The sequence below is a fragment of the Sinohyriopsis cumingii genome, chromosome 8 (assembly GCF_028554795.1).
Source record: "Sinohyriopsis cumingii isolate HCF-2022 chromosome 8, ASM2855479v2, whole genome shotgun sequence".
NCBI lineage: Eukaryota > Metazoa > Mollusca > Bivalvia > Unionida > Unionidae > Sinohyriopsis > Sinohyriopsis cumingii.
The window spans coordinates 111,459,128-111,487,044 of NC_142968.1; the positions used below are offsets into that span (position 1 = coordinate 111,459,128).

The 27,917-nt window shown below is 35.3% G+C and overlaps 1 protein-coding gene across 2 annotated transcripts; it reads right to left on the reverse strand.

The window, feature by feature from the left end:
* Positions 1-237: 237 nt before the first annotated feature.
* Positions 238-25,671, reverse strand: LOC149794376 (uncharacterized). Of its 2 annotated transcripts, none has more exons than XM_089968550.1 (2): positions 25,422-25,671; positions 238-3,347 (listed from the first exon to the last, which is right to left on the reverse strand). In XM_089968550.1, the coding sequence occupies exon 2, from the start codon at positions 3,344-3,346 to the stop codon at positions 1,910-1,912; it is 1,437 nt and encodes a 478-aa protein (XP_089824676.1). In that variant the 5' UTR covers position 3,347; positions 25,422-25,671; the 3' UTR covers positions 238-1,909. The 2 variants fall into 2 exon arrangements, with proteins under 2 accessions (XP_089824676.1, XP_089824677.1); XM_089968551.1 differs by lacking the exon at positions 238-3,347 and adding an exon at positions 19,148-21,193 and having other exon boundaries at positions 25,422-25,579.
* Between the last annotated feature and the right edge of the window lie 2,246 nt (positions 25,672-27,917).

Sequence of the window (27,917 nt, forward strand, 5' to 3'; positions counted from 1 at the left end):
TCAACATCAGATTAATTCATACACATGTGGAAATGGGCAGGGTATCTCAGTTCGAGGGAGATATTACATGGCTCATAAAGTGACAAAACGTTGAAATTGTCTCATTTTAATGGAATCCAACGATGTTAAGGACCAATATCTTTCAAAATTCAGTTTTATTCAGATGATTTGGCATAGACAGCATTTTGCACGTAACGGCGGCATGGGGGCTTTAAGAGACAAGACACGCTGAGGCACGCAACAGCTGCTTTATGAATTTACAACATTAGGTATTATAAATATAACAACCTGTATAGAAATATGCCTGGAAATACTATGTTTCCATACAATAAAATATATCTGTCATTTGTTTAACAACCATCCCAAAACCAAGTTTATCAACCCTTGCAAAGTCAACTGAAAAGCAACCATGATGTGCCACAAAACACACAAAAGTATGGTACATGTACAGCAAACATTTCACGAACCCTTTCGTTTTATTTGGACATTCAATCATTAATGACAATACTTGTTTTACAAACAAATAACTATGTCCATAAAATTACTTGATATAAATTACACAAATTAACTAAGAAGAATTTCAACTTTTGCATTGTTACATGGAAGTTAGAACAAAACATAATTAATAGAATTGTTGAAAGATTGCTAAAACATAAGTGCATTCATTCAGAACTTATACATGCTACTTCTTATATGCAAATAAAAATTGCTAATTTTAGAGAAATATACATCAATATTTTAAAACAGACACATATATTAAGAAAGAGAGAAAACAATGAAGGAGACAGAAAGAACACAAACATAACGTCACCTAAAATATTTGCAAATAGATCAAGGTAAGAGATTTCATGAGCAGATGTGATGAAAGTGCTAAATAATATAGAATCTTAGCAGGAGAGGAATAGATAAGTTGATTTATACTTAAAGTCATATATTTATAAGAAAAGCCGTTGCGGGAAAATTGTATAACGGAATTAACCCCTTACGACGAAATCCATAAATTAAGAAGCAAAACACCTGCATCACTTATTACCGTACTTTGATACAATACCCAAAAAATGATAGCAATTAAAAACTGTAGTTGGAGTAAATGCAAACTTAAAAATTATTAAGGCTATAAAATATCCTGTTATGGCTACAGCGTGGTATAATAATGCACGTAGACAAACATAAGAAGCGGGTACGCGTCTGTATTATTAAATCCTCACGCTAGAATGCAACATTTATCCCGAGTTTTTTTTTATATTTAACGTGAATGATAACTATACAAATTGTAGAAAATCCCTTTTAAAGCTTAGTGCAAAATATCCATAAGAATAAAATGTTCTGTAGAAAATGCTGTTGTAGTGACACGTTTTAAAGTATGAAAAATAGATTAATTATATTCACAGTATAAACTTATCTAGAAAATGTAATGGCCATAATCAATTTAATATTTCATTACCATATGCTTCGCAGCAACAAAAAAAACAACAAAAAAAACAACGAAAAAAACCCAATGCATTGAGAAAAATAATATGATCTTAGCCACATAATAATCCTGGATTCCACTTTCGACAAATAGGTATTAACTGAAAATTAAACTTGAATGCTTAATCTCACTGGATGAGATTTGGTAAAATTAGAGCTAAAAAATACATTCTAAATCAAGAAAAATGATTGTGTAACCAAATAATAAAAATTCCATGATCCATTTTTTAAACATCGAATCATTAGTTACTCCATTATTTATCTTCTTCCAAAACAACACAACTCATAGACCGTTGCAAAAAGGACAACAAAAATGGACGCTTTCTGCAGAATATACATTGATAATATAAACAAGCTCAATCGCCACTAACTTTATCAAAGACAAGGACTAGATTATCTCTCTAATATTTTACACCAGAGATAGCTCAAGTCTGTGATTCTAGTCTGGGTAATCCCCCATTCGTATGTATGCCCTAAACTGTTCGCATATCTGGCTCGAAAACTCTCTCTTCTCGTACATCCCTTCAAAAAAGGACAGAACGTTCGGCATGTCCCTCCTGGCGTTGATCATAGTTTCTGGAGCGGCATTCCTAAATAGGTCGAACCTTGTACCTTCCGAACATGACGGAAAACTCCTCCGAAGAAGATGGTTGCCGATGAAGAATTGTGGCAGCCGTCCTTCCTCTAAGCAAACATTCAGAAAACCAAGAAAGCATCCGAGGGCATCTTTGACTCCAGGAACATCTCCTCGATAATGGAAACAGTAAAATGCAATGTTCTTCAAAAAGTAGGAGCGCAAGAATGTGCTGATTGGTAACGGAGGAATTCCGCGATTTGCCGTCTCCTTCTGTGTACTCATGAATGATTTCACTACTCTGCAAGCCGTCATTATGTATCGCTTTCCTGTGGTCTCTCTGGCAATATCCAAGTAGTACTTTTCGTACGCTGAGGTGCAAAGCCGCCAAACCATGGATGGGTCATCAAAAAGAGTTCTTTGGTTTTGACTGACATCTACCCATTTGACTACGACATAACGTGTTAGTTCTGAATCTTCCTCAACTGCCATCCCTGGAACGATGTCTACATCAATGTCTGGAAAAGAGCTTAGCGATGTCCTGCGATACAAAATTCCCGCGGTGCCCACTGTTTGCAACATTTGGCCAGGAGTAATTGTTAAACTCACAGATGGTGGGTTCATTCTACGTGTAAGGTTAAAGGCGACATTTCCTTTTACAATAGGACCATTAATAAGACAGCTTATCTTCTCCCTGCTCTTGTCTATGATGGACTGGAACACGCGCTCGTGTAGACGTCTAGAGTTTAGGTAAAAAGTATTTCCACATTTGACAATGATGCCATTTGCAAGCCATCGGGGAAAGCACGTGTTGATGTTGGTTTCTTTGTTCCTTATCAATAATTTCGCCAGTCCTGGGGAAGACATTGGATTTACAACAATGTCCATGCCCGTAATATGATATTTTAAAAGCATGTCAAATTCATTTGCAGCTTTAATCTTGAGTCCATCTCTAGCACTTCCTTGCTTTAGGAAGCCATCCAATATTAAACCTTCAAACGATGCGGTTAGTTCTGCCGTCATTTGTTTCAACATAAGGTTCATTATAACATCAACTACCGTGATACCACGTATCCATTCTGCATCGGTAATTTCAAAATTACCTAATCGTCGCTTTAAATTTAGGCTGAGGACCGACTCGTATGGTGAAAAAGAAGAGACTGGCTTTTGCCATTCATTTAGTTGACTTGGTATCCCTGATGCTCTGAAACGGATCCTTTCAACCGACTCATTCAACAATTGGTATGCAAAACTGATCTTGTTGTTTGCAGCAATAATATCGCCTGTTGTTACGCCTTCCATTCTGAAACATGAAGTGAAATAATAATCACTCCAATATATTAAATAGGGTATCTACAGATCGACAGCAGCGTACATGACACGATAACAAAGCAGAGATGAATCGAATTAGTATCGGGTAGGATTAAAATGTGCTTCTAACACAGATAAGGTTATCACGTTGGTGGGGGGGAGGGGTGTATTGAGAGATTGCAAGCTATTTTTGTTTCTGTTATTGACATTTGAAAAACAAATCTTTTTGTTCATAATTATAACCATTTTATTTTTAAAATACTATAAATACCCACATATTCCTCTCTTATGTCTTAAATTAATCAACACGCATTATGTTTTATTTAGATAATTTACACAATGCATTTAGCTTTTACTGTGTAACAAGGGATGACATTTCATTGATAAATGGACACAATGTAACTTTAAATATGTTTACTTAAATATAAATACAAAACTTAATTATTTGTGAAACATTTTTTTAAACTTTGTAATATCAGCATGGAAAATAAAAAGCCGCCTGTTATGTCAGTGCGAATCTAATCATATATCATGTTTTCTCGATGTGCACGAAGTAATTCTCTTCCATGTACCCAGACTGCTTTCCCAAGCGAAACCGAATTTGGCTTACTGTGGTGAGGTGGGGTGGGGGGAAGCGGGGACACGTTTAAGCACTACTTTCAGCTTTGAGTGCTTTGAGTAGGCTCATTGATATAGATTTCAATGTAAACTAGTGGGGCTTAAAGTCATAAGCATGGCCTGGTCATCACTATCATCGTCTTCATTATCTTATGTTCTTCTTCCTATTATTATTATCATTATTATTATTATTATTATTAGCATTGCTATTATTATTATTATTATTATTATTATTATCATTGCTATTATTATTATTATTATTATTATTATTATTATTATTATTATTACTGCTGTTGCTGCTGCTACTACTACTAGACGATTGGTGATACGAATAGGAAATGAATAAATTACACATCGTTTTAATTGTAAAGTATAAGTCAGTTCACTTATTTAACTTGTTTTGTTTATTTTCATGGTACACACATTCGACAACAGTTATACACGTTTGTGCAGAGTCATGTTTTATGCACACGTGATGCTTTAAACTAGTATATACAATGAAATAATTTATAAGAATAAAATTAATTTAGGCCTTCTTGTTTGATTGTGGATTTCTAATATCTCTAGAACTGTGTCGAATAGTTTTCATCGATTACAGCTGACCTCACATGGCATCACCTTCACAAGAAACAACTGCAGAAAAGTTGAAGTTGGAATTGCTGCAGTGCACACAAAATGCTATCCTTTTACCAGGGGACTGATATAAAAGGCGAGTCTGAATGCCTAACAATCTTGTAAATGGGTACTGAATTATAGAACACCCAATGTAATTTTAAAACAATAACCGCCTTCACCCTGACAGATCGAACAACTATTAGGTGCAATACTGTTGCAAAGAGTTTAAAGGCACAATAGTGGAGAATGTAAATTTATGTATTGTAAAGATCATGAAACTAATTTAATATGTCAACATATAAACTTAAATAATGCACAAAAGGCTAGGGTTTGTGAAGATTCAATCAGTTAATTATTAAATAAATGAGGGACAATGCACTGTAGGAGGGGGAGACGCTTTAACAGAAACTTATAACTCACGAACTACTACGGAAACCGAACGTGACCACATAAACGAATACGTTATCTTCGTCTAGTGGGCAAGTTATGAGTCACGCTGTTGTAATTTAAATATATACCATAAACAAAAATGGCGGACGCACGAGCGAGTGAAAAAAAAAACGCCAGCCTTTGTAACTTTTTGAGAAGAAACAAGAGAGAGTTGTCAGAGAAACTGAACGGAGCTTATCAAGGATTCGTCATGGGTACCAGTTTCTTCGATGGAGAAAGTGTTCTCGACTTGTCATTTCTTCTTAACAGTGTAACACGTTTGAAAGCAAAGGGACTCGTATCGTTGCATACAATGTATAGTTATGCAAGGTATTTTGAAAAACGCGTTTTCAAGCTATAACATTAACTTCTTTGGATTTATCATAGGTCTCATTATTACATATTTATATCTTTCCCCCATGAACCCTAAGATATTACCTCCGGAACTGTTAAAAAATTGAAATCTAAAAATAACTGGCTGTCGAAATTTTCGACTTTTGGAGCTCAACAGTTTTTTCGTCAACAGTCCGGAATTTGCAATATAATGCCCTTAACTAAATAAACGTTAAGGTGTTAATGAATTTGTACGAGTAAATAAAAAAGACATTTAAAACATGCATTCAGTTGTTTTCTATGTACGGTTTTTGGATAAAATGGCCGCTAATTGTGCATTAGGATTCACATCGCTTTGATTTATTCCATTAGCAAAATCCGGGTGAATAAAAAATGCAAACTATGTATTGTTACAATGTCACTGATATATGTTCCTAATCAGTCAGTAGCAAATTAAAAACTGAAACAACACTTAACGACACTTCGGCAAGATGACGAAGGGATAAGTAGCATTTATAACAATGTAGGTTGGCGCGGAAAAACGCCAAAGTAGCAGTCAAATTGTAAGCTGGTGATCAGTCATATTAAAATTGTGCATCTAGAGTTTGAAAAGTTATGAATCTGCCACATGGTTTGTCGATTTTAGTCAAAAAGTTGAAATAAATGTGCAGTGTGACAGTTTCGCGCTTTAAGAATGACGTCACTAAGTACCGTTACTACTTCTGTCATGCTGGCAGTGCATATTCCGATTTGGAGTACATGTCTGACCCAGTTAATTCAAAATTCAATTTCATGCAAAGTGCATCAGCTAAAAGTTTCAAAAACAATCTTAAAAAATCGTTGCTCTTTCTAGAAATGTATGTGTAGAGAGCGTATTTGGCCGAATAAGAGGATAAAATGCAACCTAAATGCTTCGTAGTGCCCTTGCTCGCCTTAAACTCGTGCTATAATTAAAATAATGCCAGGTACGCAAGATGTGGGGCTTTTACTTAACATAAAACCCAATTGTTCCATGCTAGCCGTTATGACTTTAACACAGGGTATGGTGCAAAAATAGACCTGTTCTGATTTCCGGGCCTAACGCTAATTTCCAAAGCATATTAGAGTTATCCCCTCCTTGCATGCACAAAGTTTCAGTTTACCCGTCATACATGTACTAGTTATTATATAGTACATGTACTAGTTATTATATAGTACATGTATGACAGGTAACTTCTAAGCAACGATACGAGTCCCTGTGCTTGAAAGCACAGTGTGTATGACAGTATAGGTAGTTCGTGCCTTTGGTATTACACTTGTTGAATATATGTTTGCGAAAACTAATGGTTAGCAAAATGTTATCTGTTTTAATTCTTTTAATGAGTTTCTGGTCACTGTTTGGTGTTATATTTGGTGCTTTACTGTTACTAGTGACTGTTTTCTTTATGTTGAATAATTTCCGCCCTTTGTTACACTCATCCCATTCCTGTTGCCACTTGATATTAATAGTATGCTTAATTTGGCGGTAGATCTCTTGTCTACTATAGTGCATATTAATCGGGTGTAGATTGTTAAGATTTTCCTTTGCTTTTTTATCTGTCTTTCGTGTCTTGATAAATTGATAATGCGATGGCACCCACATGAATTTAACTGTTTGTTTATTGGTTTCAGTTATTTTGATTAATAGCATAGTGTCTCTTAAACAACTATACTAGTCAAATTTCCGGATTCAATGGATCTAAGGAAGCTTAGCGAGTCTGTAACGATTACATTCTGTTTGGTGGTTTGGTTTTTTTCCTCTGAAGGGCTTCAATAATAGCCCAAAACTCCGCTGTATGTATGGATTATCCATCTTGTAGAAGTTCTCTTAATTCGATGTTTTATTCAATTCTATTGTTTTTGGATCCATCCGTATATATTTAATATGGTTTGAATAATCTGTTTTCTAGTATCAACTTAATTTTCATCAGTATTTCGGTTGGTTTCTTTTGCTTGGATCCTGACGTTAGTACTTGAAGGTTGATATTGGGGGTCTGATTTCTCCTTGTTAACAGATCCAGGTATCTTGTTGGTTCAGAGAGTTGGGTAATTGTTTCCCTTATACTGTGTGGAGAAAATAGCATTCCTAATGTCTTGTTATTACATATTTAAAGACCCGTTTATCTGCCCATTTACCAGCAACTACTGCTCATCTCTGAGCAATGAAACCAATGCATAACAGGTCTGGAGAAAAATAAAAACACTTGCCCATAATACTGCCCATATGTCATCACAATTCCCAGGAGTGGACACAAATAAGGAAAAAGCAACCTTATTCGCCAAACATTTCGCAGGTATAAGCAGCAATGGCAACTACACAGAAGAGTTTCAAAGTCATCGGGCTAACATTGAAGCCAATTTGTATTGCTCAGAGATGAGCAGTATTTGTGCCAAGAGGTTTATTTGTCTTTCCTTACGATTTTTTAGCAATGTGTTATTTTTGCTTGTATGATATGAAGTCAGATGCTAGTGTGGAGTGCTTTGAGCGATTTAGTGCCTTCTTCTGGTCTTCAATCGCAGTTTTGCCGTCATCTGACCGCCATGTTATGGGGAGTTTAGTTCCCCTACCACTTTTCTAGGGATATTCGTTACCGCTGCTGTATTCAGTTTGATTTTTTCTGATGTCTTCCAAGGTGTTGTTTTGGAGAGATATCCCTATGGTATCTCAGTCAGCGTTATCCAATCTCCATCGGGGACATTATTTTGCTGTTTTATATGTGTTTTAATATGAATTGTAATGACGATTGGAAAGTGGTCGCTACCTAGTGTGTTGTCTTGAATGACTTCTCAGTTCGATTTTGGGCTAATTTTGGAGTGCAGATCGTAAAGTCACGGCTGATAATTTGCCACATTCCGGATCTAGTCAGGTGCGGGGTTTCGTCGTTGAGTATTATTAAGCTTTTTTCGCTAATCCAATGTTCTATGATTCTTTCTCTTTTATCCAAACGTTTGCCTCTCCATTGTTTTTTGTTGGCGTTAAAGTCGCCACGTATAAGGGTGTTGTCTTTTATGTTATGTATATCATCTCTGTATAACTGTAACGATGTATGATTATGTCCTCCTTGATCACAAATGTAATATAAATTCATTGAGGTTTGTCCAAATATGATGCTAATAATATGATGTTCTAGTACTGTTGTGTTGTCATCTATGTTGTCCTTTTCCTGGGTGGTACTGGGGACTGAGTCGTGGACATAGATAGCAAGACCTCTCCCTTTGTTCCCATTTTTTCTGTACTGGAAGTATCCTGTACTGTAATGTTGGTGGTGTATTAAGTATTTTTGGTTAAGTGTGTTTGTTGAAGGCAGATAATGTTTATTTGTTGCACGGTTTAGTGTTATAATTAGCTCAGGCTGGTTATTACTTAAGTCTCGACAGTTCCAGCCATATTTATACGGCGGTGTGTTGTCATTGAATAGTGTGATATCTCAGAAAACTGTGCGCGGTCATGTAGTTCGGTAGTGCTCCACGATATCTGGCATATCATTGGAGGCATTAAAATGTCCAGTCATGCTAGCAGAGTCTGGCACTGGTACCTGGACGACAGGTATTTTGCATTGAAAAATAATGACTATAAACATCTTTTGAAGACCGACTATGACAGGTGATTTATGGTTTGCTCATTTACATTGTCTTCTATCCAAACTTTATTAGTTTCTCTTGAGCCTGGTTCAAATAAGTCAAATCTTATTTTCATAACCTGTAAAACAAAATCTCATTCAAGCGTTTCTAATCACTCCTTTTGTATCTGGTTGTAAGCCGTTTGGTGATTTCAAACCTAGTATTTTTTATCAGCCGTCAAGCAAAGATTGTCAAAAGTATTAAAAACAGCTGACAACTTAATTTCCGTGAACGCACACAAGAACGCAATTGTTTCATGGATTCTTCAAAACAATGAAGAAACCTTGGTATGAACCTTGGAGTAACCTCAGAACACCCGGCTTTTGCAGTATGTTCTTTGCGTAGTAGCAGAATAGTTCTTCTCCTTTTCCTACATGTTTGGGTCACTGTGATATACCTATATTACGTCACACGAATACAGCTACAGGTGTCAAGAATGCTGCACAAGCAGCTCCATAGTATTTTATGAAACGTTATTTTGTATATCGATCGGCGTTAAAATTATTGAAAGATTCAAAGAAAATGAAAAGGTTATATCAAAACATTCAGTTCTGGTAATATACCACCCTTATTCTACCATCTAATAACACATTGTGATTTATATAGCATGCCAGCTGCATTTGTAAAGTCAGGTCAGGCCCAGCCCTAGGATGTGCGAAGCCCGAGGCAGCATGCAGGGCCCAAGGCAGCAAGCGATGAGCGCGAGGCCCCCCCCCCCAAAAAAAAAATGCATTGCAAGAAAGCGCGGGGCCCAAGACCTCGTTCGCCGTGCCCTAGGGGTGGGCCTGAGTCAGATCACTTAACAATCATACTGTATACCCATATTATAAAAGTCTTGCGAATAGCAGAAAGTAGTAACATTATTTATCAGCTGATATAACTTGTTCCATCAGAAAAACAAAAGTAAAGCTGGTGGCGTACAAACTTAAAATTGCAGCTTTTTGGCAACGTTCATGTCTGTTGTACTGACAAAGATTCATCCGTCCGGTTTCATGTGAAACTCACTCAAAGTTAGAATTGTGATTTTTGCTCAATGTTATTTCATTGTGATCGAGTAAACCTTTACGACACGGTTATCGTAAGCGGAACTTTGGAGCTGTCTTTTTCATATTCATCGTATTATATTAGAAAACACCAAAGCAGACTGCACACGATTAACGCATTTATCTCTGTTGTGACCTGTTTAAATTTACTGCAATAGATAACTGCACTTTACTTGATGGATATATATCGACAGCTGTACTATAGTCCACATTTGCAAAGAAAATCGGACACAGGTTAGATACGATGAACCAACTAGACGTGTCCGCAGTAAAATTCAACAATTCACACGCAGGTTCGTGCACTCACCTTATATTTGTTTCATGACATTATCTTTCACTATTTCGAGAAAGGAAAGGTATTTCTAAAATGTGTAGTGTTAGTTACCCTGTACTCTCCAGTCTCAAACGGACTTAATGATATGCGATATCTTAGATGTGCATAAATATCGAGATCTGCTTAGATTTGATTTAGTTTTAGCTATTATTAAATGGCCATGTTGCCATTACTTTCTCTGAGAAAAAGGTTGAGCACGAACTGAGCTATTAAAAAATCATTTTCTATGACTTAGCTTTAAGTGAAAAAATATCAACAATTTGCAACGTCATATGTTAAAGAATGCAATTAATCCCACTTGAGACTGCTCCGGTGACCTATGTGGTTAGAGCGTCGGCCAAGGATACGGGAGGTCATGGGTTCGAACGCCGGCCGAATCATACCAAAGACATAAAAATGGTACTAGCAGCTGCTAGGCTTGGTACTCAGCATTAATAAGTTAGAGTTAGTACTGTTCGGCCAGGTCTCAAGCTAGTGTGACATCATGCTAAATGCCTGCGTCTTGAATCCCCCAGTGCTAGGCATCAATATAAACTGCCACACCAGACATCGTAGCGATATAAATAAAATAAAAAAATTAAAAGTACGTCAAAAACCTAAATCACATACACACACACACGCACAAGATATTAAGACAACAATAAATATCTGCACACACCTTTGAATAGATCTGGCTATAAAAAAGCGAGATATTTTAAATTTTAATTGGCTATTTTAATATTAGAAATTATTCCTTTTTACGCTGTTATGAATACATTATTGCAGATTTGTTATCATAAATATCTTGCCAGTATATATTCTTATATACTTTCTAATAAAAAAAAACACAACAACAACAGTACAACCTCCCAATTAAAATTAAAGTTCGGACTGTGGAAATGATCTTTTAAGGGTAAATATCAATAAAGATGGCGTGGTGTCGAACACAACACACCCTGTCACCAATCACAGGTACAAGTCAATGGTGGCTCCATAATAGTAATGTAAAATCAGCGTTGCTAAATATAACGATGGCAAAATAGACGTTTGCTGTGAAAATAATAAAGGAATATTAATGAAGAAGAGAATATAAATTATTAGTTGAGCCAAGATAAGGTACTACTTTTTAAATAGAAAGGATTGTTAAGTATAGAAATCGGAGAAAATGATGGACAAAGTCCATCAGACCAGAGCTCTCATTCTATAGCCAACTATACGTAAAAACTGAGGATAACAATTTTAGATATTAAGTGCATGATTATAGCGATGATTATAGCAAAGATTCGTACTGAATATCAAGAAAAGAAAACAAAAACAAACAGTAGAAATCTCGAGGTCAGTATTGCTAAGTCTATGAACGGAAAAAAATGCTTTTGAAACATTATAGATCTTTGTGATAAAGAAAAGACCATTTAAATAAAAAAGTACAGTTGTTTTAATATATTTACATAATTAATATATATTAATAATAATTTAGTACATGTATTCGTTCTGAAAAAAAGACGGTGGATGATGATATGGGAACTAGATATGTCCTCAATAGAAATGAATAAAATGGCATCTGAGAACGGGTTTAATAGTTGTTTGTCTATGGCATAGTTATCTGTGTACGCCAAAAGATGTGATTATGCAGACCCCACCCACCCCCTCCCCCACCAATTCACAACATGATTACGTCTGCCTAGAAAGAAATTATGACTAAGGTTTTAACTTTGACGGGTCAAATTTATATTATAGTGTACATATTTTAAAAAGTCCACAATACACATGAAGTTTTGATGTACAAAAGCAACTACACGTTTCACTCATTACATATATTTCCATGTTTTTAATTTGTTGTAATTATACATTTTGGTACCTGTCACTTGTACGTTCGATGACCCTACGTGATTAAGGCTGAATAAATTAAAGGTTACATATGGGACTGTCGTTCCGCTATCAAGTTTGTGGAAATTAAATAAATGCACTGATGTCATGGATAGAACATAACGAGGGATCAATCGTTTATTGTTTGTATAACGTAGAGGCGGACAGCGTGGTTTAGTTTTTTTCAATAATTTTTCGACGAAACGATAATTTACAAAATGACTTACCATATCAAATTATATATCTATACAATGATTTACCATATCAAATTATATATCTATAAAATGACTTACCATATCAAATTATATATCTATAAAATGACTTACCATATCAAATTATATGTCTAGAAAATGACTTACCATATCAAATTATATATCTATAAAATGACCTACCATATCAAATTATGTCGATAAAATGACTTACCATATCAAATTATATGTCTAGAAAATGACTTACCATATCAAATTATGTGTCTAGAAAATGATTTACCATATCAAATTATATATCTAGAAAATGACCTGCCATATCAAATTATATATCTAGAAAATGACCTGCCATATCAAATTATATATTTATAAAATGACTTACCATATCAAATTATATATCTAGAAAATGACTTACCATATCAAATTATATTATATGTCTAGAAAATGACTTACCATATCAAATTATATATCTAGAAAATGACTTACCATATCAAATTATATATTTATAAAATGACTTACCATATCAAGTTATATATCTATAGAATGATTTACCATATCAAATTATATATCTAGAAAATGACCTGCCATATCAAATTATATATTTATAAAATGACTTACCATATCAAGTTATATATCTAGAAAATGACTTACCATATCAAATTATATATCTAGAAAATGACCTGCCATATCAAATTATATATTTATAAAATGACTTACCATATCAAATTATATATCTAGAAAATGATTTACCATATCAAATTATATATCTAGAAAATGACCTGCCATATCAAATTATATATCTAGAAAATGACCTGCCATATCAAATTATATATTTATAAAATGACTTACCATATCAAGTTATATATCTAGAAAATGACTTACCATATCAAATTATATATCTAGAAAATGACCTGCCATATCAAAATATATATTTATAAAATAACTTACCATATCAAATTATATATCTAGAAAATGATTTACCATATCAAATTATATATCTAGAAAATGACTTGCCATATCAAATTATATATCTAGAAAATGACCTGCCATATCAAATTATATATTTATAAAATGACTTACCATATCAAATTATATATCTAGAAAATGACCTGCCATATCAAATTATATATCTAGAAAATAACTTACCATATCAAATTATATGTCTAGAAAATGAATTACCATATCAAATTATATATTTATAAAATGACTTACCATATCAAGTTATATATCTATAAAATGACTTACCATATCAAATTGTACATCTTAAAAATGACTTACCATATCAAATTGTACATCTTAAAAATGACTTACCATATCAAATTGTACATCTTAAAAACGACTTACCATATCAGGGTTCGCACATTTTACATATTTACTTATTATGCTGTCAGGTTATATGAGCCATTTACAGAGAGTGAAAAGAGCAGGTACAAAGGTGAAAATATTTATGTGCGAGCTGATATTTTAACGTTTGTTTTGGACTCTTATATCAGAGTATAATCCGGTTAATTTATATCCCATTTTATTAACTTTCTAGCATTAAACAATTATAAGGATCTAACAACGACGTTACTGTGGTGTATTTTTTGGTTTTTCGTTTTTGAATGGGAAGGTACAAGTACTTAAAAAGTTTATTTTTCACGAAGTAGAGAGGTTTACGCAAGGAAACAAAAACTGAAATTTATATTGTTAAGATATTGTTTGCGTTTAAGATAGCACTTTTTCGGAGAGAATTCTGTAAACGTGCCTTGTCCATGACTATTTGTTATGTATATATTGAAAATTAGCAACGTTTATGTCCACCCATCATAACCTAAGAAATATATCATAGATGATTGTGAATATTCAAATCAAATAAGACTACATGGTTATAATCTATATCATAATATATGTTGGAATTTGATACCCTGCAAAGGGCAGTCAAGTGACTGTGCTAAATACAAAATGTCTGACATCTCCGTTCGTTGCATTTGGTTATACTTTCGTCATACAAAAAACTGGCTTCTTCTTACGAACGCGCTATGAAGGGTTATTGTGCTAAATGACGATACTTTCTTGTCAGGTATCCATTATCCCTCTTGTATGCGACACGCCATAAAATCAGTGTCTATTTATACGTAAATGAATGTAAATGCACAAGAAGCTTAAGGAATGGCGATATATTGGGTACTACATTCTTAAAATAATAAGTCACACTATGCTCAATTAGAAGGCGATCTTGTCAGTATGGATACTGAGTGTAATCGTCCGTTAGAGGAATGTTTGTTTTAAAAATACCATTTTTTTTGCGACAGTATTTTCTTCAAAGCCGATGGATTGCTTCAAGACTGCCACACCGTTAAATCAATTTGCGTTTATTTTGTAATAAGATACTATTATTTTTACTTGATGTTTCTTGTCATATTCTTTCTCATCTGTGCCATGCATGTGTGGTAAGTTTGTACTACAAATAGACTACAAACTAATGTGTGTGTGTGTGTGTGTGTGTTATGTTCCCTGTGTCAATGATATACCACGAGATGTATAAAACGAAACGAGGCCGATTTGTCTTACATAGATTTTATTTTTATCACATACAAGTACATATATTTGCCCTTTGAACGGAGTTAAAATTTACTACAGGCAGCTGTGTATTGACCGAGTGAATGAACTCCTCGCATCCCCGAGTGTGTCCGCTACAAAATGTAGTTGTATGCCTTTTGTGGCTATTCACAATCACCTTTACTTATAAAATACCACATTGCAGACATCGTAGTGATATTGTTTTACAGCTACATTAAAATCCAATATATATATATATATATATATATATATATATATATATATATATATATATATATATATATATATATATATATATATATATATATATATATATATATGTATATGTATATTTTTAGCCCGTATCTTGCTACGATAGTGGGGGGGGGTGCCTTCGGACATTTTCATATTTGATTAATAATAATCGATTTTTAGAACATTATAGCATGTTTAAGAAACAACAACAACAACAACAAAACATTAAATACATCACAGTATGTGTACCACGTAACCGAGGAATTTACTGTATAATGTCGACATGGTTTGCAACTTTGTATCATTGATAAACACTAGATAAATCGGAAGGAAACTGCACACGTATTGTTACGACGAACCATATTCTTTTGTAGGTTACTTGGTGTAATTTATATTTCAAAGTTTTAATCCAGCTCAAATTCCTTTTATCTCTAACTCCATTTTTCTGCGTAGTTTGTCTGTTATGCATGAGCGGGGATGGGGAACAGAAAGCAGAAAGGATTATGATGAAAATGTGTGCCATGTTAATTTCATTTTAAAAACGAGGATTGTTAACACTTTTTATCGATTTTTTCTTACGTCACTAATGATTAATGTGTGGCAATTCATCATTGATCTCTAATCAACTTCAGACGGTCGCTAGAATATTTATATGTGCGTGTTACTGCGCCATGGTTTGATCCCAATTTGTACTTAGATATTAATCGAGAGGAAAAACATTGCTTGGCCTGTTCATTGGAAATAGTAAGTGCTCATTATTTGGACTATAATATTTTTCTGGAGCTATTGTAAATTATTCAAAGAAGTTCTGGACCATCTTGACAACGTCATGATTCCTTGTGAACCAGTACATTTCCGGTTTTGAAATTTATACAGAACTTTTCATTCTTTTGGACTTTTTTCAAACGTTGTCAGGAATATTTTAGATTTTGTTCATAATACTGATCTTGATGATTAAATTATTTTTTAGTTATATAAAAGTTATTATTTTTGCTCCTTTCTGTTACCATACAATCGCAACGCTATCCAATTTGGCTTGTTCCAAATTAAACTGTTTAAAGTGGTCTCAATATGAAAGGAAACATCAAAGTCTAAGATGTTAATTTATTCAAGGTATATTTTCAACAATAATCAAATAAAAGCAATCTTAAACCAGACATGCCTATTTACAGCTTATGAAGAACTTGTATTTACTGATGTACCCTTTGCAGCAATGATTGTGTTTTCGGAATGTTATCTACTATTTTAATACGTATTTGAAAGAAAACTGTTCTAAAAAATAGTTCTTTTAGGAAAATTATGCCTAGTAAAGGTAAGTTTAAATTCATTATTTATCTTTATGATTGTACGGTCGGCTATAAATAATGGTATAACTTAATATTTCTGTCATTGTGATCAGTCATTATTTCCATTTATGAGTCACCTTTAGTTGATCGTTTTATGACTAAGATTGTAGTGAATTCAATCAAGTCAAGCATTGAATATATATTGTGACTGTCACAGAAATAACCGTAGTGTTGACCATACCTATTAATGTGTATGTTTCTTGCTCTGTCATGACAGCAGATTACAAACTAGCACACGAATGACACAGGTTGTTGCATTATGATTCACTGAAGTATCATAGGAAGTTAGGAGTGCCAGTTTCTTCAAAAAACCATACCAAAACGCTCCATTGAGGTAATTAGTGCGGTCGTAAAGCTGACGTGTTTTGTTGTTGTTGTTGTTGTTCTAGGGTTTAACGCCATTTTTCAGCACAAGATAGGCTATACATGGCGGCCAGTATAAATGGTGGAGGAAGAGCCCTGGAAAACCCAGGGAAGAACCACCGACCCACGAGAAGCTACTGGCAGGCTTTCCCACGTACCAACGCTAGCTGAGCCTTGGACTCGAACCCACGCAGACAGAGGTGAGATGGATGTGATCCAGAACGGTGAGCGCTTTAGACCACTCGGCCACTAGGGGCCTCCGACATGTTTTGTAATATGTAAGTAATTTCGATCCGTAAAAATATTCAAACATTCTTATCCATTTTATTGGTCTAGCATGAAGGCTGGGCGTTTCGAATTTGTTCTGCACCGACATCAACGAGGAAACATATAATTTAATGTTAAGCTGACTGGTCCAAAAAGCCCATGAAATTCTTGTCCTCATTACTGACTGGCTGCAACCGTTGAAATTTTCCTTGTCCTACGTTTTGGAACCTTTGTTTGTTTTTTTTTTGTTTTTTTTTTCCTTGCTTTGTGTTGGGGGGTTCGTTTTGTTGTTTGGGGTGGGGGTGGGGGTGGGGGGTTAAATATTTTTGGTTGGTTGGTTGATTGTTTATTTGTTTGTTTGTTTGTTTAGTATTACTGTTAACAATTTAGTGGCCATGTTTCGAAATCATTGTGAAAAAGGTTACGTCTGTAGGAAAATGGCCAACTTACCCCACTCGTTACAAATAAAATTAAGTGTTTTGGTCAAGATATAGAGGAATGGATTAAGGTGTTAAAACCTATTACTTGCACCCCATCCTAATGCCACGCGTGGTTTCATTGTCAACCAATACACAGCATGAGTAAATAAACCCAGCTATCGACAAATGCCAGTCCTCCATCTGAGAGAAAGTTATCTAACATCTGCATTCTTCCGAATCAATTAATGCACATATCCTTTATCAAATACAATAAATCTGGAATTGTAGTACTCGGCAACGCCATTAGTCTAGATTTAGCACAATTTCTGAATCTAGTTATCAACCCTTCACTTGAATATCCAACAACCGGATAGCTACTTTTTCTGCCCTAACAAATACTGCATCAGTTTTACATGTCCATAGTATTAAAATAGACGCACTTTAGGTGGAAAGCATTGCAAATAGTCTCATCGATATCTTTGTATATGGCGCTTCTAACCTGACCTAGTAAATTATGTGATATCACACATAAATCTCCATCGGAGTTTCAGTGTTGCAAAAATGTGTTATCTGTGTCAAATGTTTCATTGGTTTGGAATGGCATGTGCTTATTAAACTATTTTATGTAAAATAAATCTACCTTTTTTAATGTTACTGTTATAGAATTGGGCATTTATAATTCAGCTCGCGTCTCGGACTATATTTTAAGCGCAAGGATTGCTGGGTGTAGCGCCTGCTCCAAAATAAACGAAATCATTTCTTCTGAGTGTGACTGAAAGAGAGAACGTGAGTAGGAAGACGTGATACAATAATAGTAGTAATATTCAAAGCAATGTAAATTTTACAACTGTTTGAGATACAAGGCATATCTAGGCTGTCAGCGAATATCACTTTATTTGTGAATCTCAATATATAGATCATGTAGTTTTCGGTTCTTTGTGTACATAAGAAAATATCATCATTTGTTGTTGGATTTGTTACAAGTCACTGCATTTCTATGTTAAATATACGACATTACAATATGTCATACTGTTTTTGGAATTTTATGTATGGTAAAATGTTTGATATTTAAGATCACGAAGATCTTTAAGAGACACTTAAATAATGTTACACGGTGCACAATGCAGCGCTTTGATTTAGTTCCCGTTATTTAATGAAAAATAAATCATCAAAGAATAATTAAACAAGAAATATAATGTCATTTCAGGGGAGGGGGTAGGCGGTACACAGACGAGCACAAACATATTAGCAATTGTTCAATATAATTATCCAAGTTTATGCTTTTTGGTTGGAAGATGTAACTAATATAATAATATATTTATTAATTTCACAAATATATTTACTAAATTCACAAATATATTTACTAAATTCATTTATCTCAGGAAAATACTGCCATGTTAAGTCCCGTAAAATTTAAAACGCTTCAGCTCTAACAATCTTTTTAACACTTTTTCTAATCACTTAAGTTAAACAAATCGATGAGCAAACAATGACCGATCAATAGTAGGTTATAAGTGTTTACAAACATCACAAAGTCAGTGAAAAATGAAGTTTTATTTCGACGGTTTCACACCCATGCAATATTGACTTGTATTGTAAAACGGGATGCAATGAATAGCTCTGGATAAAAGTGCACACGTTGTGAGAGAAAATTGGAATAAAATATAGCGAAGTGTCGAGGAGAGTCTTTGATTGATATATGGCAAAGAAAGAATTAGTATCGCCGTTATAAATATACGAAAACTCTTCTAATGAGTATGGATCTATTACGCATCAATCATTATTGGAATGTGTCAAAAGAAGTCACAGATCGTCGATTTCAAAATCTAAAAGTCATTTAGAAATGTTTTAGGAATAAAAGAAAACTTGTGTGTTCATAGTTGTGACACAAGGAACGTGACTTTAATTTAAAAGCTTTAGTATCCATCGGTTATCGATTTCAACAGTTTTGTTTACGTTTTAACGGTCATACTCTAGAGATAGTACATAAAGGAAATTTCATCTGATATTTCAAACATTTTTATATAAATTTCCAATTAAAACTACTGTATTATTATAGAGATTATTGTACAAATGTTGGTTTCAGTGGAGATATAAATGGTTTATTTTTATATCTCTCCTCTAAGATCGATCGCTTGTAAAATTGAAAATTAGCGTCATAAAAATAAAACATTCAAGACATTGACAAATGCTGGTAACAGTCAGCTCTAGCGACGAGTAAGATATTCCCGAAACCTTGCGCAAGCATCAGACTCGAAGGCTCGACTGTCATACATCCCAGACAAGCGTGACAGGACATCACCAAAGGAACGGCGAACATTGATGAGGGTGTCCGGCGAGGCATGCTCAAACAGATTGAACCGTCCTCCCTGCGCACAGGATGGAAAATCTTCCTTCAGTAAGTTGTTGCCGTGGAAGAACTGTGGTAAGTTCCCATTCTCCAGGCTAACATTCAAGAATCCAAGAAAATTGCCTAGAGCCTCGTGGACTCCACTAATAGACTTGATGAACAGCATGCAATAGAATGCGATGTTCTTCAAGTAGAAGGAGCGGAGAAAGGTACTGATGGGCAACGGAAGTTGGTTCATACGTCTTTTTTCTTTCTCTTTGCTCATGAAAGTTTTAATGATCCTGCATGCCGTCATGATATAACGCTTTTCTTTGTCATTCCGGGCCAGATCCATGTAGTGTTTCTCGTACCCAGAGGTACATAGACGCCAAATCATTGCTGGGTCCTCAAAACGCGATGCCCTAGCCTGACTTTCTTCCATCCACTTGACAACTGCGTATCTTGGACATTCAATGAAACCTCTTGTGCCCTTCGCTTCTTCCATCTTAAGTATCATAGCGGGAACTACATCAATGTCGATGACGTCAGGTATTTCTGTGACTCCCCAAAATCCACCCCTTTTCTGAGTAATTTTAATCGTGAGGTTGACTGACGGCGGATTCATACTCCGTAATATTGCAAAAGATATTCTCTGTCTGTCGCTGCCCGTGATGTTTTCTCTGCATTTATCCAAAAGCGACTCGAACACTGCCTGGTGTAGGATACGTGAATTCAAGAAGTAGCTACCCATGTTCACGTCAATGATTTTCTTCCGGAGCCATGTTGCATAACGGTTTTCGACCTCGTGATCAGGGTTCAGAATCTTCATTTTTCCAAGACCAGGAATGGGCTCCCGATTATCCAAAATAGACTCTGGCTGAATACGTAAACCCTCAATGTGGTATTCCAGAAGGACATCAAACTCATCAGCGGCTCTAATTTTCAGACCCTCTCGAGCACTACCTTGTTTCCTATACCTGTCAAATACAAGACCCTCAAACTTGGATGCATGTTTGTTGATTTCAACCAATAGTTCCTTCAGAACGTCGTCTACTAAAGCGGTGGCGTTGTCCCATACTCGACGAGAAAAATTAAATTCTCCAACACACTCAAGGGATTTAAGCTTACTTTCAAGATTCCCATCTGCCCAAGAAAATTCGTTTACTGGATACTGCCATTCGTTCAGATTAATTCCAATGTTTTCAGTGCCTAACCAACCAAAGTAAGCCATGCTCTCTTCTGTCAACGATTTCACCCTGAAACATAAAATCAAAACGCATGCTATGTTTCGTGTTTAAAGGCTTACTTTTCATCGCATCAAACTCAAAACCTAAAATGAAGAATAAATGGGGAGGAGTTGGGGGAGGGGATATTTTTTCCAAAGCAAATAATAACCATTCCACAAAAAAAAAATAGCTTTTCAATACGATAACTTTAACAGCACGAAGTAACAGACCTGGAAAAGAATTTTCTTTCGAATTAGATCGGTGGAAACAGATTTCATGAGACAATATGGAATTGGAATGAAGTACGATCTGGGGGCATTACTACAAACCATAATCTATATCACCTAGGCTTTAAAGAAGAAATCGCGTGCTAGTGTTTATTAAAAACACGCAACTAAACGGACTAAAAACTGATTCATCCTAATTGGCTTATTTATAGTATACGGATTATCTGGATATGCTATCCGTGTAAAGAGTAGCCCCTATAAATTTATAGTGTAAATTTATCAGACATCGAGAAATTCGCTCACGTCGGACAACTCTATTCGTCTTCTCAACAACTGTAGCATTGTTAACAAGTGATTAAAATCAGGTCCAACTGCATTGGTCTACATCGGACATGTCAATTTTTCTTCTGAAGCAACCCTAACTTTGCTTGTTCGTGCTTAAAACCTGACTCTGGATATTAGATTACACTGGGCACTTCTTAAGCACTCCATTATTTTTCAGTCGTGATGAAAAATAGGTTCCAGACATTAATTTACATAGACAGCTCTTTTTTCTGAAGCACTCCATCATTTTAGAGTTGTTATTGAAACCTGGTCCTTATTCACGAAAGTCTTCACCTTGAGTGCAAATTCAGTGAGTCTCAAATTTGAATATACCAAAAATGTCTTATTTTCATTTAAAATAGATCTCAATTTCAATGAATATGAAAACGTAAATAATTCCACAATATCATCTCTTTATTTTGAAATTTGTTTTCTGTAATAAATAAGTAAAATAGGACAGCAAAACAAAGACATGGCAAAAGGAACATTATATTGTTTGGGAATCACAGTTATTACTAAAACTCAAAATGGTTTCAAAGATCTTGTATAGAAGTAATGTTAAGCATCTTGTAGCGTCTTGTGTGATTGTTATCCTCACTGTCAGATTTCTGAGTTCTCTAGATGACATTAGAATAATCCTAAACCCAATTATTGTGAAGTTCAGAACTTTTTCATGAAATTTGTAAACCCATAAAGTATCACCTAGTTCAGTGTAGTGGTCTCTCTTCTAATCAAGCGAATAGTTCAAATCCAGAACAACTTCTATTCACTTTCGTTAAGTAATCCTGGGTGTGGAAAATCCAGATGGTACAATATTTTATACAGGTCAGCAAACTTTCATCACAGCCACGTATTTCTTATACCAGTGCTCTCCAGCCTTTTTGACACCATGGGCCACTGAATAATGTTTTTCTTGAAGCCGAGGGCCGCAGCAGAAAACTGAAAAGCAACGACTATATAGCTGCTCGAGCTCTGGCGGGCCATTTAAAATCAGCCCGTGGGCCGCGGGTTGGCACTGTCTTATACCAATAATTAGTTCTCCGCCCCTTTTTGATATCACTGGTGGTGGAGACGAAATGTGCGCGGCACAATTCGGAATGAAGTGTTCAGCCTCCTTTCAGTTCGGACTATCGACCACTCGCTATTAATTATAAATGTAATTATTCAATTTGACTGACCTTTATATGCATATTGAAAGTAAAGTCCTTCCTTTTTACCCATGCTATTAAATCTCTCTCAACACTCTCACGTTTTTAGTATTAATCCCTGTCAGAACAGAACTATGTCTATCCACTGTTACTGAACTTTTCTTAAATTGATGACGCATACCTGGAATACGTATCATCACCCCAAAGCACGAGTTACGCGTGAATTTCCTAGTCCTAGTAATCTAGTCCTCGCCAAACATTCTTCACGCGTTATCGTGTGCTGAAAAATGACGTCAAACCCATAAGAAGAACACATGTAAAATGAGACATTCTGTTATGATTCGTGTGTGTGAAAGTTTTTATTTAAAATAGTATGCATCGTAAGGAATATTAATACTTAACAAGTTAATTTTTGACACAATGAGTTTATGTTTACACAATATATGACGACTTAAAATGCTTTACATTGTACACATGGAGTTTTCATGCAAACTATTGTATACGACAGTGGAAATCATTTAACGAGTTATCCGGTTCGAGTGTAGGCAATCCCTTCTTTGCTGGAATCACGATGCTTCAGACTGACATAACGCTTATTGTTTACAATTCGAGTCAAGACTATTGTCAATGAAAATCTGTATGCCCCCAATTCACAAGAATTAATATAAAAGTCCAAGGATGAACAATAAGCGTAAATTTCAAATGTAAGCATTGCCTCTCTGCATCATTGGAGAAAATAAGTGATTTGAGAAGTCATTTGTCCATTCAGCGTTTGGCATTTATGCATGTTTGTGACTAATGCACAAAACAAACAATAAACAAATTTAGTGTCAGTTTTTAGATTGCCCAATACATTAAGCCCCAAATGTTCGATACATTTACACGCAATTATCGCAATATCTTAATTATGCGGAAAAAAGTCAATAATTACGCTTCGAAATTTATATTTGACACGGATACAATGTGAAGGATATGAACCACTGAAACGACCTTGCACACTCCTTTTCATTTACACTTCCTCCTTCACATTTCAGTCAAAATGCGATTGAAACCGCACCACTCTAAATACGACTGGACTTTAGAATACGACATGTTTATTTAGGTCAAGTATACGCTAGAGTGATTTCGTAAAGGCAAGCGAAATCGAAAGTAGAGTGATTACAGTTCCGAGAATGCTACTTGCTTTGTTTCCACAACATACTGTCACCTACATAGAAACATGATATACGAATTGGGGTATACTAATGATTGTGATGTATATATGGAATGTTTTGGATGTATCACCATGATCAAGGTAATATAAACATATAAAAATCGATAACGAAAGACCATCATGAAAATATTTTATTTTTGCAAAGAATCCAAAACTTCTCCATTGCAAGGCGCAATAAACATTGTCATTATCGTCGTCTTCTTCTTTATATTTAATAAAATCTGGTTTCAGCGTATGTTCTCTCTAGAAGTAGTTGCATAGAATATTACATTATTGAGTTATTACTGAAAGAGGATACGTCAATCAAATGTTTCTTTAAGCACTTGTAATGGAACAAGAGGCATAAAATACACAAAATGTCGTCATACTTAAATCCCACGTACCCTACTAAATATGCATAACGTGCTTCAAATTTAGTATCATGCAATATAGGCATGCAGCGCAGAATCAATGATATCAATGCCTATAATTGTTACTGATTATAAAATAATTTTTTACAATCTACAGGTTATGAAATTATTGCCTTAATGACTTATTTGTTATTCATTTCGTATCCTATAAAAATCACCCAAACACGTAACCTTACTTCTACCTGAAAAGTCATATTCATGAAAGGTCAGGTCATGTCACAGTCAGGCAAATGTTTAGCTGATGATAAGAACCCAATATACTTATAAAAACATGAATCTCTTTCACCCCTACAGGTAGAACAATAATGCAATGTTTTGCAGCAATCCTATTAGTGCTGTGACAACCGCTCCGGTGGCCTAGTGGTTAGTGCATCCGCCTCGGAAGCAGGAGGTCGTGGGTTCGAACCCCGGCCGAGTCGTACCAGAGACTTACAAAAATGGTACTCAGGCGCTCAGCATTAAGAGGTTAGTGTTAGGACTGGTCGGCCCGGTGTCAGGATAATGTGACTGGGTGGGACATCATGCTGCGGCATGATGCCCCGGTGCTAGACATCATTATAAGCTGCCACACTGCAGATATCGTAGCGATATGACTGAAAAATTATTAAAGCTACGTTATAAATCCTAATCACACACACACACACACAGTGCTCTGACACAAATATAGACAGTGTAATCAACTTCGATGCAAAACTGATTCGTACATTTAACCAGATGTTACATCAGTATTCACCCAAACGTACCCAGCTCTCTCCTTTATTTATTAATATCACAGTCAACTGTTCTAAACATCACGGTTATGGTAACGTCATATGCAAGAGTTGTCTTCATTATACACCTGCTACGTGGCACATTGTGAAATCCGCGTGATTCTTTCTTATCTTAGGCTTGTAATGACAAAAAAGGATCATTTTAACGTGCATGCTTTCATCTTACCTTTACGCTACTGTATATTTCCTTGTCAACTGCTTAGAACCCTCCAACATCCACAAGAGGTACACCAGAACTTACAACAACGCTGGTCTGACACAAATTCCCACTATCACCAGTTGCGATATCGAAAGTTGGGTTTCTGAAATCGTACTGTTTAATCAATACAGGGGAGTTTAATACGTACATGTAGATGGAAGTCTGTGTTATAAGATGGAAGGCACTCGTAGTTGCATCTTCTGTTCACGAACTTGTGTGTTTGTGTGGTTGAGTGTGGGTATATGCCTCTTAAAATAATCAAGTATGAAGAAGAGACGAAACGTGTGTGCAAAGAATTTTTTTTTTTTTTTTTTAATTGTTTGTGCATCATATTTCATGCTTCAGTACAAATAATAATTGCTGGTGTAGATGATGTGTAGGGTTTTGTGCGAAGGAACTAATTTATTGTTTTTTTATAATGATCAAATTTGGTATGCATAATGAACACTATGTATGTACATGCTAAGGTATTTCAGTTCATATCATGAACATTCAAGGTGAATCCTTGTCCTTATCCACCGGCAACAACGTAACCATGGTTGTGATACACAGGTCCAATACGTGTCACTTATAGGGTTAGGCTGCCGGACCTCAATAATTTTAAAATGATGACTCAGCAAGTTTCTGGGACAAGGATTAACCCAATTACCCAAGTTGACAGTATTTTTAAATGTCTTTCATGTATACAAAAACAACCTGTCCATGGTCATCAATTTTTTTTACGAATAAGATAATTAAAACATTATATTGTTATATGTTTTTTGACCTTCCTGGTTTCCCAGAGGTGTGGTTGGGAGTTGGAGCTGGAAACAAAATGCTTGTCGCGCCACACAACGGGCGGTGGAGGTGGGTGGGTGGACTATTGCACCGGACTTAGTTAATGTGTGTTTAAAACATGACGAACGGGCGGGCGGACACAGACTGACAGTACAGTAACCTGACACGTTAAGAATAATATCTTCTCCTGTCATAGATACGGGCTTTCTCTTTTTAAATCACTGAGGCATTTCACTAAATTGCAGTGTGAATGAGCAGAAAGATACATATAAATATCAATATTTCCCCTACCTCATAACTATATAATATTTGAGCCGAAAAGAAGCGCGATTCTCAAGATCGCGAGCTTTTGAAGCAAAGGTGAGAGAGGTCATCCGCAAGGCAAGTAAATTTTATCGTTAAAAGTAGTAATGCAATAAAAAATACAATGTATTTACAGCTCTGATTGAAAGGTTTTATTAAGTCGAATGACTGCCGCCACTAAAAAACAAAGTACATGAAAGTGGGTTGAATATATCGGGAAGCATACATTCTGCAATGTCTTTTCAATGTCGTTTTACCAATTTCTTTTAATAAAAAGGCTCTCAGACATATATGAAGGAAATGACGCATTCGACTAACCGTCGAAGAAAGACCATTCAAACTTTACAATGTCGTCTTTAGACACTCCTGCATTGCCTCCCATGATACAGTGATTAGGGACAGGATACTTGCGCACCAAAAACATGTACTGGCTCAAATTGTCCCACCACATGGATTATCTTGTTGTTCTTTTAAAAGCTAACCAAGAAACATTTAGTCAAACATAGAAACTAAACTATTTATTTATGTCACCACACAACTGAATTTTAAATGTTTGGCAATTTTACAGAAGTTCCACTGAGATTGATTGTGACAATGACTTTCATTAACCAGGGATCTAATATTTAGAAATTGTACTAAATATTGCCTTTATTATTCCAGATTGTATCGTCATAAGTCATCAAATACTAGTGCTAGAAATTCTGGTAAAGTCAGTGTTTTGGCAGCATTTCTTTATTTCTCTTTCTCGAAAATATCGCATTTATAATAATTTTCATGTTGTCAAACTACGATCTTATTTTGACAACTAAGAACATCAATTCCTTGCCTGTTCTAAATCAGGTAAGTGAGGGTTTGAGCGATCAAAAAGCGACCATATATGTATGTATGTATGTACATACGTACGTACGTGTGTGTGTGTATGTATGTATGTATGTATGTATGTATGTATGTATGCATTAGCTTAAAACTAGAAGCTATCATAACATAGTAGAAGTATACTGGGATTACAGCAGTCTTTCTCGACAAAGACCATCCACAAAGAAATGGAATATGGAACGGTGGCGTGTCGAAGACCAGGGTCGCAGGGGATGGGCCTATCACCACCACCGAAAGAAAATAGACCAACATGTTGCTAAATACTCACTGCCCATGCGTTTTGAGGAAGAGATGTTGCCAAAATGGAAGCTTTCACGCGCGCGCGTGTGTGCGTGTGTGCCAGCAGCATAGCTTAAGGGGGTCACGTGACTCCCCCTAGAAATCATATATTTATATATTATGACATTGCACCTCCACACAGCAAAGGGCTCATGGGACTTCTCTTATATCACGTGTTTAGGCTCGAATAAACAGTAACACAAGAATGAGTGAAAACAACAAGCTTTG

Coding starts and splice junctions, on each gene's coding strand:
- LOC149794376 (XM_089968550.1), bottom strand. CDS start 3,346: ATGGAAGGCGTAACAACAGGCGATATTATTGCTGCAAACAACAAGATC.